This window comes from Netta rufina (genome assembly GCF_964035555.1).
Source record: "Netta rufina genome assembly, chromosome: 30".
In the NCBI taxonomy this organism is placed as follows: domain Eukaryota; kingdom Metazoa; phylum Chordata; class Aves; order Anseriformes; family Anatidae; genus Netta; species Netta rufina.
In genome coordinates, this window is record NC_140154.1 from 1,832,292 (window position 1) to 1,845,462 (window position 13,171).

The 13,171-nt window shown below is 53.7% G+C and overlaps 1 protein-coding gene across 1 annotated transcript; it reads right to left on the minus strand.

Moving 5' to 3' along the window:
- Positions 1-5,785: 5,785 nt before the first annotated feature.
- Positions 5,786-8,755, minus strand: LOC311220192 (SUN domain-containing protein 2-like; the record flags this gene model as incomplete). Its single annotated transcript, XM_084303657.1, has 6 exons — positions 5,786-5,923; positions 6,495-6,581; positions 6,945-7,112; positions 7,615-7,727; positions 7,868-7,952; positions 8,555-8,755. 6 exons carry the CDS (start codon positions 8,753-8,755, stop codon positions 5,786-5,788), a joined length of 792 nt encoding a protein of 263 aa, XP_084159783.1.
- Positions 8,756-13,171: the final 4,416 nt, after the last annotated feature.

Here is a 13,171-nt window from a genome sequence, read left to right on the forward strand (position 1 = left end):
GCCCTGTGCACGCTGTGCAGGTGCAGGCACTGGAGGGGGGTCATGAAGGGGTCTTGGAGCACATGTAGGCCCGCAATTAAGAGCTGACGGAGATGCAGGACTCGAAGGATAGGGAGCTGCTGGTGCTGCAGTCTGAGCCCATGGCCATGCTCCTCACGCTGTGCTGGCTTGTGACGTGCAGGTGAAGCCATGGAGGCAGAGGGTGTGAAGGGGTCCCTGGAGCGTGCGCAGGAGTGCGGCCAGAACATGGCAGAGGTGTTGGCACAGCTCCGTCAGGCAAGGGCTGATTTGGAAGCGGCGCTGGAGGAGTTCTTCAAGGTCTGTAACCCAACGGCAGAAATCCAACAGGGGCACGGCAGAGCTGCTGGGGAGTGCTGCGATCCCCAGAACGCCTTAGCGCTTGCCGCCCTGGTTCTGGCCTGGCCTTGCAGAGCCCTGGGGATAGGCTGGGGATTCCCTTTCCCACCGTGACTCCATGCCATGTGTCCCGGTTGCTTTGCAGTGCGAACGGAGGCGTGCAGAGCTGGAAAAGGCTGTTGCTGAAAGCGCCGGGATCAACAAGGTCCTGAGGGCAGGAGGGAGGGGAGATCAACGTGTTTGTGGGGGGGGAAGCCCCCTCCAAGCAGGTGTAGGGTGGACTCACAACCTGGTCCTTTGTTTCTCCAGGCGCTGAGGGAGGAGATTAAGCACCTCCGGGAGAGAAAGGAGGCTCTTGAAACACAAACTGCCACGTGAGTGGGGACAGGGCCCTGACCCCGACCAGGGGTAGACAGCGGGGAGGATCTGCACAGCATCCAGGCACCTGTGTCACAGTTTGGGGGCTCCTTTCAGCTCCTCACAGCTGCTCTGGGGAGCCTTTTGCCTTCTCCTAAGCAGCTCCAAGCATCTCTGAGCAACTCTTGACTCCTTTTAGCAATGCTGCACGACTGTGAGCAGCTCCCAGCCTCTTGTCAGAGACCCCCCCACCCCCAAGGCCTGGGGCAGGGAGGAGGCAGAGGATGCAGGGAGGGAGTGTAGGTTTATGCGGTGCTGGGACGATGAGATGCCTCGTCCCTGCTCCAGCAGAGGTTGGGCAGCACCCTGAGCCCCTCCTGGCCACCTCAGTCAAGGGGGAAGTCCTAATGCTGGCCGAGGTCTCTTCTCGCAGCCCAGAAACTCTGTGGTGTCTGTAACAGGGGGAAGAGGAAGCAGGCGGCCAAGCTGCCCAAGACTTTGATGCAGGAGATCGTGGCTGCGCAGCTGGTAGGAGAGATACCCCTGCTGTGGGGCTGGGGGGGGACGGTCTGGACTCGGCCCCAGAGGACATGGGGCCATTCACCTCAGTGGGAACGAGGGAGGGGGTCTGAGCGCCCCCAATGCCTTCCCTGTTTTGCGTGCCCCAACACGTGGCCCTGCTTTGCCTTGTCCTGTAGGATGAACAGTTGGCATCAAGGAGGCACAGAATCACTACTTGGCTGCGGTGAGTTGCTCTCGGAGGTCGTGGCTCCCAAGGCGTTAGGCAGCTTTTGACTTCTCCAGGATGAACTGCTTCAGCATTTCTTTGTTTCCTGGGTTGGGGAAGCAGGCGGGGTGTGGATTTCAGCCTCCCCTGGCCCTCAAAGTACCACAGAGCCAAGAGGGATAGGCAGGTTCCTCACCCCACTCCTGAGCAGTATCTGTTGCTCCCAGCACGGCACAGGGTCCCATGGCAGCGCTTAAAGAGGATGGTTGGAAAGAGCTGGGACAAATTTATCGCTGGCTCTGTCTGAACCTTCTTCTGTTCTGCAGGAGATTTCTGGTGTCCTTTGCCGGCCTGCAGCTCGCCTTCCTCATCCTGGTCCTGCTGAAGAGGGACATCCTCCACTGGGTCCTTCCTCCACGGCTGGCATCTGCCCTTGGAAGCCATCCACCACGACCCTTTCTCTTCTAACCCTACCAATAAACCGCAGCCCTTTATCAATAACCCTACCAATAATCCGCGGTCTTTTATTAGTGGGGAGGGGCAGGGCAGACATTCTGCATGGCCGGTGCTGACTGCATGATGCTGCCGAGCAGTTGGTGGCCTGCTGGGTGTTTGATGCACCCCCCAGTGAGCAATATGAAACAACAAGAAGAATCCCAGCTCAGAAATCTGTGCTTCTGCCTGTGTTGCAAAAGGAATCATGCACTTCCCTTGTAAGAGAGAAGCAGCAATATATTTGTTGCTGAAAACAGTGATGGAGCAAAGCCAAATACGCCTGCTGAATGTCTGCTTGGCAGCTTACCAGTGTGTGGGGCTAGCAGAGGGCATCAAACAGACCTCAGCGTGACCACAGGTATGGGGGGCAGTGACCCACCCCTGGGTGCTAATGGAGGGCTGGGAAGGGCCCCTCCACAGCCCCGTTCTGTGCAGGGGAGCACGGCCAGGTACACACAAACAGGGACAGCTACTTGCAGGCAGAGGGAGAGATTCCCAGGGGACCATGACGCAGGGGGGGGATGCAGATGCTCAGGGAGGTGCTCCAGGGTGCTCTCACTTTTGCAGCCGCTTGATGCGGGCTTCTATGTCAGCAAGGTTGTCCTCTGCAATGGCCAGGTTTTCCTTCATCGTCTTCTGGACCTGCAGGGGGGTCAGTGGGGAAGGGAGTGAGCAGGGGGGACAGGATGGGGACCCCTCCCACCCCAGCACATGCTGCTGAGACTCGCCTCTGCCAGCAGCACGGTGTTGTCCTTGAGAACACCAGCTAAATCCTGCTGTGTGGTGTCCAGGTGCACAAGGACCTGCTCAAACTGTGTGGCTGGGAAGGAGGCGAAAACTCAGCACGGGAGGCCCCCCAGACCCCAGGACCTCCCTTGTCAGGCCACGCCACTGTCCCCAGCATCCCCCTTCCTTGCCCCTTACGTTGTTCTGGAGTGCATTCAACCCAGTAAAGCCAGCTGTTAATTATCTTGCTGCATTTAATTCTCTTAATTAATTAATAACTAATTATCTTGCTGTATTTACTATGTGTGCAGCCTCACCTTGAGTGTTGTGTGCACTTCTGGGCTCCACGATATAAAAGGGATGTGAACGTCCTTGAAAGCATCCAGAGGAGGGCAACAAAGCTGGTGAAAGCTTTGTCCTGTGAGGAGAGGCTGAGGGCACCTGGGTTGTCGAGGCTGGAGAAGAGAAGGCCAAGAGGCCACCTCATTGCTTTCTACAACCTCCTGAGGAGGTTGTAGAAAGCAATGAGAGCTTAATTATGCTCTGTGAGAGCATAAATATGCTCTCACAGAGGTGCAAAACAACATCACTTACTGGCTCAGCTCTGGAAAACAATGGGGCCCTTCCCAAACATGGGGCATCTTCTAGATCTTTCTCACAGAAACCACCCCTATGGCCTCCTGCTACCAAAACCTTGCCACATAAACCTACTACAAAAGCCTAGAATCAGAGAGCCAGGTTTCTGTGATGGCAACTACATCAAAGTTTCCTCTACCACAGTGGCCTCCAGCTCCTCCTGGTTGTTACCCATACTGCGTGCATTGCTGTAAATGCACCTTTTGGGACGGAAAAGCCCTATTACCCTCTTGACCATACTTGGGTGTTTCCATAGTTAACCAACCCTTGTGTCCTTCCTGCAGAATGTTATGCCATCCTCCTCCTTCACCAAGACACTGACACGCAGAAAAGACTCCACAACCATGGTGTTGTAAAGTAGGCATACTTTATTGCGGTGCACTGGGCGCACTGGGAATAGCTTCCCTCAAAAAGGTGCACACCTGCCCGGTCGTTTCTCACAACATTATACATGAATACTGTTACATGTTACATGAGCTCTAATACACATTCATTTTTTTCCCCAAAAAGGCAGACCTCTTCCAAGTACTCATTTCCATACTCCCCGCCCTTAACTCCTTCTGGTTGTGCCTGTGCAATGTAGCCTGGTGGTCGTGGGCAGGGGGCTTTCAGGATGAAGGCAACGAAGAAGAGGAGGTTAAATGTTCTACCTTTCTGGACTTTGACCTTCTGTTGGACAGTATTTAGAAGTTTTTTGTTTATCTTTGCCTTGTTTCCTGCCAACAAGTTGTTCGTCCTTCCCTCATCCATTGGCCTTGAGCGATATCTTTTTACATCTGCTTCTCATAAGGTTCTCATCTACATCCCAAATAATTAGGATATTTTTAGGTTTCAATTTACATCCCCGATAATTAGGATATTTTACCATATATGTAGCTAAATATTAATTCAGACAAGTTTTAGCATCTTCCCCATCTCAACACAAGACTGCAATGTCTTGCTAGCACATTCCTCACCCACAAGAACTGGCATGTTACATTCAGGCTCCATTCTAGTGACCCCGGTTCCACCCCCACCCCCCTTCATACCAACAGAAAAAAGCCAACTCTCATCCTAAAACCCTTTTCTGATGGTGGAATAAGCTATTCCTGTCTGTTCTCAGCAGGCCTGGTCTCATGTAAATTGAGCCAAGGTCAAAAAACCCAAACCCCTGCCAGTGATACCAGACTCGAAGCCAAGTCTTAATCTGATAGCTCATTACGTCCAGTCCCTCATTTCTTCCTCTAACTGGAGGGGTAGAGGAGAGCACGACTTGCGCTCCCGAACCCTTGGCCAGTCTCCCCAAGGCTCTGAAGTCCTTCTTCATAGTCCTTAGAGAAGGCCTTCATATTTCATCACTGCCTACCAGAAACAACAAAAACCTCCTTTTTAAGGAGGAGGTTTTAATGCAAGGGGTAGTCTGATTAGACTTTGGTGACACCTCCACATAGGAAGAGCCATCAACTTCACCATTGTCCAGCTGTCCTCGCAGAGCAGCATACCTGTTCTGCAGGGGCAGCTGGGGACGTAGGGGAACCACCGGGCTGGTGTACCTGTTACGTTTGTAATACTGACCTCAGTGTTTTGCCATTGCCCCCTGTCCCCCAGTTCATCACCATCATTGTTAGGGGGAGAAGAGAAGAGGAGAAGAGAAGAGAGGGGGTTCTCTGTGGCAGGAGCTCTGTCTGCCTGCTGGTCCCCTCCTATTAGCTGCTCACAAGGCAGTAGGGGGTGATGTGCTTCTCACGGAGCCTCTGCTGGCTGCCTAAGCCTCAGGGCTGCTAGGGACGGGCTCTACCAATCTATCTCCGTCTCACTCTCCCTAACGCTCCTCAGCCTCCCCACCTCTTCCTTCAGGTCAGCCACAAGGCTGAGTAAATCATTCACCTGGTCGCATCTGATGCAGGAGTTGTCTCTGCTGCCCTGCACTGCAAGGGCCAGGCTCTGGCACTCGCATCCCGAGATGCATCCTGTATCTGGCACTCTGGCAGCCCGAGCCCTGTGCACTCACATGTTTGCGTGGGACCTCTGTCTGGGTCTCCATTCATTTTTCTCGACAACAGCCTTCTGCTGGGGTCCAACCACGGCAAACTAGCAGGCTCGCTAGAACTCCCTGTGGTAGCTTCCTTGCTAAAATTCTAAGTTGTAAGAGGCAGAGTTCCCAGAGGAGAGGGGAGGAAGAGAAAGGGAGGTGGGAAAGGGAGGAGAGGATACTCCCCATGCTCCTCCCAGCCCCACGCAAACTGCCTGTGCTAACTGCCAAGCCTATCCCATTTGGGCGTCCTGTTTGCAGCATTCCTGGGTCATGGCCCTCCCTAGGGACTGCTTTTATACTGTCAGGGGGTGGCTGCAGAATGGCAGCGACACCCAATTTAAAACTCAGAACACCCCTGCAGCCCCCTCCGGCTACCAACGCCTTGTCACGTAAACCCAGTGCACTGCTTCAGGGACCACCCTCAGGGTTGGCTGAAACACATGAAACTGAGCTGCCACATCTTTCTAATGCTATTATTCGTGTTTAAGAAATTCTTGTGGCTTTTCTATCCACCCATGAACCTGCACTCGATAGATGCAGGTGTATTCTGGGTTTCCCCAGTTGCTTCGCACCTCCAATCTGATGTGGCGGAACGTTTTGGGAGGCTCCTTCTGTAAAGAAAACAAGGGGAAGCATCATTACTCAGGTGGGAAGAACTGCAGCACAACCATGTAGCTCTCTTTGCCAGCACTCCCCTTGCTGCAGACCAAATGGCAGCCCCGACAGAGGAGGAAGCAAGGGAAATCAGAAGGCCCTTTCTCACCAGGGCCATAGAGGCACCCTCTGTGCCTAGACAGCAAAGCCCTGGCCTCAGAGGCTTGCTGAGGGGAGCTATGGAAACCCAAGTTGCTCCGCTGCCTATGCTGCCTTGGGACACTGGGACAGTCTTGCTGATGGAGACAGATGTCTGCAATCTCCCCACCCACCCCCAGTTCTTCCTCCTCGCCCTAAAGGGGACTAATTCCCTTCCAGAGCCCCTTCCCACTGCTGCTTTTTCTGCTTTACCAGAAAGAAAAGGAAAGCACTTCCAAAGGTGGGCTAACCACCTCATCCTGCCAGCAGGAGGCAGCCACATGGGAGAGCAGAGGGTGGCTTGGGTGATCATCTGAACCCTCTCTTCCAGAGACTAGCAGACAACCCGTCCTTCCTCCCTGCCATCCTGCCCACACGCACTTGCCATACCTGCACATGGAAGGTCTGAGCAATCATTCCATCCACGTTGTAGGTGAATAGCCCAAGGAGCGTTTCCATTTTGTCCTCATCCACTCCCTCAGAGACAAGAGATGATGGGGGCAGGTCAGTCTCAAGCAGGCCATCAGAAAAAGAATATGCTGAGGCCAAAGCTGGGAACCCTTTCCCACCTTCCTTGGCTCTAGCAGTATTCTAGTGCAAGTGAGAGTGAACCCAAGTCAGGGCACTTGGAGCAATTGCTCCCAGATCCTTGTCTGTGAACCACAGAAGAAGGTTCCAGGCGTGTCTAACAATGCTCAAGTGTCTCCAGTGCCCCTCGATAGGATGCGGTGCTCTGCAGCAACCAATCCTCAGATACCTGAGGGAACACACCACGCTTTCTGGCGCTGCTTTTCCTTGCGGCCAGGGCCTCCCAAAAAGAAGTGCCAGGCAGAGACTTACAGAGACAGCAAACTCTCTGGGGGCGCTGCTGACTTCTCCGGAAGGAGAGACTGCCCTGGAGATATGCCAGATGGTAAAAGCTGCTGGCCAGATTTTCACCGGCAACCGAATGACGACGTGTCCCTGAGATCCTTGGAAGGCCCAGCAGTCGCCTGGGGAGATACTGGGCTGCAACGAGAAAGCCAGTGACCGTCAGTGGCAAGGCAGTCAGAGGGCCAACAGATCTGGCTGTTCAGCAAGGAGCCACAGACCTTGCCTTCTCTATAGGTCGCAATTCAGCTCACAGGTAAACGCTAGGCTATGAACAGAAGGTGAAGATGCACAAGTTTTGAGAGTGCCTAGGCTCAATTGCCTTTCGCAATCCAGTTCTGCTTTCTCAAAGGCAGAGGCCTGAGAGGCTTTCTGAAAGGCAGAGGCAGGGTGGTGTTCCTAATGTACATGTATGGCACTCCATCACCCTTCAAAAACTGAGCTGGACCTGTGAGGACCATTTCAGGCATTCTTCAGGCTGATTTGGTTGACCAGATCAGTGCTGGGGGGAATAGAGAACATCTCTTGCAGCTTCCATGGCTCAGCACACACACAGAACTCCCACCCACGCTAGAAACGCACGGTCTCCCAACCAGAAAGCAAGAAAGTAAACCAGCTGTCACAATTTCTCTTGCAATACCTGCAATATAGTCTCTGGATATTTTGCAAAAGAAAAGAGTGGAAAAATCCACCACTTCTTTGCGTCTTTCCCACCATAACTCTTGGAAGTCCTCTGCACATCAATTGTGGCACCTGAAATGAATATGGGAAGAAGTTCACTAGGACAGGCAGGAGATTAGCAGAAGCAGTGAATTATGATGTGTTTCTCACGCTGAATGCAGAGCTTGTTGCTTTGGGGAGAGTCAGACACAAGCTGAACTCTGTCTACATACCTAAGGATTTCAGGGCCCAGTCAGGCATCCAGGTGTAGATTTTAAGCGCCTTTTCAAATGCGTTCCTTGTGAAGTGCAGAATGTTCTGGGGAAAAATAATAATAAAAAAAAAAGGAATGGAGATACAGCAGTGAGCACAAACACACAGCAGTTCTGCATGAGCAGACTCCTAGCAGAGAGCTAAGGAAGGGCTCCGTGTCAGAAAACCCAAGGCAAGACCTGTCAGAAAAGGTGCCAGACTGTGAGCATTCCCAGATGAACCACGTGAAGCCTGGAAAAGGCCACCAGTGTCCAGAGCCAAAGCACAGACCGCCTTCAGGTTCTGCCTGAGAGCCATGTTCCCCACCCTGTGTACTCTGCAGACCAGCCTGGAGATGGAGTCATGCCCCGAGCCAGCTGCTGCATGCAGAGGCCCCCTTCCAGCTGGGCCGGAGGATGGGACTGATCTGCAAGTTTCTAGGAAGGGCCTCCAAAGCTGAGCCAAGCCCAGCAGGTGCCTGGCTGGACACCCAGCCCAGGGAGAAGTTCACAGTGCTGCTCAGAGTGCAAGCAAAACTGAGCCCTGGCAGTCAGGTGTGGGGCAGGCAGCACAAGGACAGAGCTACCACCGAAAAGGGCCAAGAGGAACCAGCAGGAGGAACCCCTCAGAGGGCACTGAGCTCTCTGGCTCGCCCCCAGCACCTTTACCTCTCTCTTCTCCCCTTGGATGTGATTATCTTCCAGAACCTTGCTCACTGCCTGCACAAACTGTTCCACTACAGCAGACACATGGGCTTCCTTCTCCTGGAGCTCCTGCCTCTTCTGGTCACGCCAAACCAGTGAGGTCCTGGAGGCAAAGGGAAAGCAGATCTTGTCCAGCAGCTGCCCATCGGAGGAAAGGGTTCCCATGGGCCATCTACCTCCCCCCTTCCCCAACCCCCTCAGCCCCTTTTCCCTTACTCTGGTTTACAAAAGGCTCCTTTCCACTACCCTAGGTAAAGGTCGGGAGCCCTGAAAACAAGGCAAGGGAGTGCAAAAATAGCACACAGCTGGCTGAGCCAAATCCCCAGGAAAACTTCCATGTCAAGAAAGCACTCTTACCCGGTAGACTTGTGCTCTGCTTCAGGCACCGCTAACGTTGTCTGGAAGATAAAGACACTCCACTGGAGAAAGCACGAGGAGCACTGCCAGGGCTTCCCAAAGGGGAATGCCCCAGTAACAGCTGGCAAAATTTTCCCCTGCTTTGAGGCAGTTTTGAGAGATCCCAACCCAATAGTCGGGCTCTTTAACTAGCCATGCTCAGCAGAGCACCGTCTGCATTCCCATTTGCTTTCCTATCCCACCCAGCCTCTCCCAGCAGTACAGAGGGAGCAAACGCCTCTTCTGCCAAAGTGCTCCTCTCTTCATCCTGTCCCTGCACAGGTCACTTGGGAAGATCCGTCTGCACACTGAAGCCCATCCAGGTGCCAAGATGGACTGACCAACACAATTGCCCACCACCCACTCTCTGTCTCAGCAGTGATGAGCCTTTGACCAAACTCCTCATTTTCCACATGGACACAGCAGGGCAGAGCCGTGGCCTTTGCAGGCATTGGCTTTCCCACACCAAGACTTACTTGCAACGCTTCTTTTCCCCACAGTGTCCAGCAGTAGTCACCAGCTGTGGGTCACACCATCAAGAGAGAGTGTCGTGGTTCCGCTCGAGTGGGCAGCTGAGCTCCACCACAGCCGCTCTCTCACTCCCCCTCCTCAAAGAGGAATGGGGAGAAAATATGTGAAAAGGGCTCAAGGATTGAGATAAGGACGAGAAAATCACGCAATAATTATTGTAACGGGCAAAACAGACTCGGCATAAGGAGATAGTAAGATTTATTGCCTACAACTAACAAGCGAGAGAAGTGAGAAAACAAAGAAAAAAAAACCAAAAGCACCTTCCCCCCCATCCACCCTCTTCCACCTCCTCCCCCCGAGCGGCGCAGGGGAACGGGGAATGGGGGTTATGGTCAGTCTACAGCACTTCTTCTTTGCCGCTCCTTCTCGGTCACTCTCGTCCCCTGTGCTGTGGGGTCCCACCCACGGGATGCAGTCCTTGATGAACTGATCCGGCGTGGGCTTCCCACAGGCAGCAGCTCTTCCAGAACTGCTCCAGATATGGGTCCGTACCACGGGGTCCATCCCTCAGGAGAAAACTGCTCCAACCTGGCTCCCCTACGGGCAGCAGCTCCTGCCAGATCACCTGCTCCTGCGTGGGCTCCTCTCCACGGGCTACAGGTCCGGCCCGGAATCTGCTCCGGCAGGGGTCTTCCACAGGCGGCAGCCTCCATCGGTGCAGGGCCACCTGCTCCACCGTGGTCTCCTCCACGGGCTGCAGCGTGGAACCCTGCTCCACCGTGGTACTCCATGGGCTGCAGGGGGACATCCTGCTTCACCATGGTCCTCACCACAGGCCACAGGGGACTTCTGCTCCGGTGCCTGGAGCACCTCTCCCCCTCCTTCTACACTGACCTTGGTGCAAGGCTGTTCTCTCACTCCCTTGACTCTCCCGGCTGCTGTGTGGCGCAGCGTTTTTTTCCCTGTCTTAAATATGCTCTCACAGAGGCGCAAACAACATCGCTTATTGGCTCAGACCTGGAAAACAATGGGGCCCTTCCCAAACATGGGGCAGCTTCTAGATCTTTCTCACAGAAACCACCCCTATGGCCCCCTGCTACCAAAACCTTGCCACGTAAACCCACTACAGAGGGTTATTTTCTTAGACTGCTAATGATCCCTGTAGCCCCATTTTCTTCTTTCACACCCACGGAGGGGTTTGGCTGGGACAGCTGCAACTGCAGAGAGGCTTCCACCCCAACCTCCTGGCCCAGAAAATGGAATTTAGAAAATTTAGAAAATGGAGGAGCCCTGCTCCAACAGACCTGCTGACGAGACCAGTGGTGTGGTCTAGTGCCTGGAGAACATGCACAGAGACCACGGTTGATTCTACTCACAGGGTCAAAAAGCAAAGCTATAAAGCTATACTTAGGGAATTTTACTGGCTGCAAGCCTGTCACTGCCAGCAGCCATACAAAGCCTTAGGCAGGCGGGAGCCTGCCTGTAAAGGACATCGGTGGCATTCACTGCATCACAGAAATGCGCTTGTCAATGGTGTACAAGGACAGTCTCTCTCCCTAGCTCTGCAAAGATGATTTTTGGTCAAGGAATACTCACCAAAAAGGACTGGAAGCAGAAGAAGAAGGAGCTTGAGAATCCTCCTGCCTTTCTGGTGAGTGACGCTTTTTCTAAAGGAGAGGGAAGACTGTGGTTATCACAGCCCACTTTTGGAACACACATTTTCCAGGCATCTGTTGAGGAGCTAGCTTGTCACCAGATTCCTCTGCTCAATACAGCTGAACCCCTGAGGGCCCGCGGGCCTTTGGGAAGATCTGGCTAGTGGCACACCACCCACGGTATGCGAAGGTGGCTTAAGAACTCTGGCATGACAGGGGGAAAGCAGCCTGGCCCCATTCATCTCTCCCCAGAGAAGGAGCAGGGCTGTGCCTATGAGAGAGGGTTGCTGGGTTTCCTGGCTGAAGGAATCCAGGCAGCATGCAGGGCTTCTCACTTTCCCCTCCCAGCTTTCTGGGCTCTCCTGCACCTACCTGCCCAGCCTGGCTGGCATCTCCGCAGCACCAGCACACTGGCCAGGCATAGGGAAAAGTCTGCTCCCCTCCCAAGACCCAAGAAGATCCTTTCTGGGCTCCGGCTGGTTCTGGAAGCCTCTCTGGTTGGTGCCGCTGCACACCTCGTCAGTGCAGGGTTTAATACAGGACAGCCAGCTGTGACATCACAAGAAGCAACAGCTGTAATTGTAAGGTGGCGTCCCTGATGACCTCAGAGGGGCTGCCCAGCAAGGAGAGATCCTGTGGGTTAGTCCCCAGCTCTGCCTTCTCAAAGCCTAGAATCAGGGCGGCCTCCCTAGTGTCTCTACTCCATCACCCTTCAAAAACTGAGCTGGAGCTGTGAGGACCAGTTCAGTCCTGACTCATTCCTACCGTCTTCTTTAAACCCTTCTATAGGCTCTATACCATGCTGGGAACAGCAAACCCTGCTCAGGATTGGGGTGAGGGGCCTGAGCATCTCTCTTGGCTCTGTTGTGCCTTTCCCCAGGTTCCCACAATCCACACCCCATCTGCACCCCCAGCCCAGGAAACAAGGAAATAGTAAAAACCATTTCATGCCAGAGAAGTCAAAAGTTATTACTGCCCAGTGCAGACCCTTCCAACTCAGGATATTCTATGATTCTATGATTCTATGATTCCCTCACAAGGTCCCACAGCAGGGGTGTCTCTGATCAGCTGCACAACCATGATCTCCTGCAGTGAAGACGTGGACAACCCGGCTGTCTGCGCTTCTTCCCCCTGCTGCAGACTTCCCGGGGCTCAGGGTGCTGCCCAGATGGACTTGGGGTCTCTGACAAGAGGCTGGGAGCTGCTCACAGTCGTGCAGCATTTTTTCCGGGAGTTAAGAGTTGCTTTGAGCTTCTTAAGCAAAGGCAAAGGGCTCTCTGGAGCAGCCGTGAGGAGCAAAAAGGAGCCCCCAAACTGTCTCCCAGTGGCAGAGGGCTGCCTCTACCTTTTCAGGGTGCTGTTTGTTGTCACAGTTTCTTGTTTTGTGCATCTTGAGGGTACCTCAGGACATCTCAGGATCTCAGCTGTTCTTCTCAAAGATGCCCTTCAAGGATGCCCAGGGTTCCCAGGCTAGCAGCTCCCAAGCTAGCAGACATCTTTGCTCTGTCAGTATTTTTCCCTTAATAACCTGGTTGCCTTTATGGTGGCTCCCTTCAGGAGTGAGGTGAGGCTGAGCAGCCTGTAGTCCCTGGGTCCTTCTTCTTGACCTTCATAAAAACACGAGCAACATCTGCTTGCCTCCAGTCCACTGGCATTTCTCCCACTCGCCATGTTCAATCACAGATTACCAAGAGTGGCCTCACAGTGACATCTGAGAACTCCTTCAGCACTTGCGTCTGCACCCCATTGGGGCCCATGGACTTAGAAATGCCTGGTTTGCTTTATATTCCTTGACCGGATCCTCTTCCACTGAGGGTAAATCTTCCTTGCTCCAGCTCTTCCCCTTGTCTCTGGGCTGTGGGATTGCTGAAGGCTGGTCTTGCTGGCAAATATTAAGGCAAAGAAGGTGTTCAGCACCTCAGCCTTCTCCCTGCGCTGTGTCACTGGGTCCCCTGTGTCCTTCAGCAGTGGGCTCACATTTTCGCTTGTCTTCCTTCTGCTGCCGATGTACTTAGAGAAGCCCTTCTTGTTGTCTTTGACATCCCCAGCCAGACTCAAT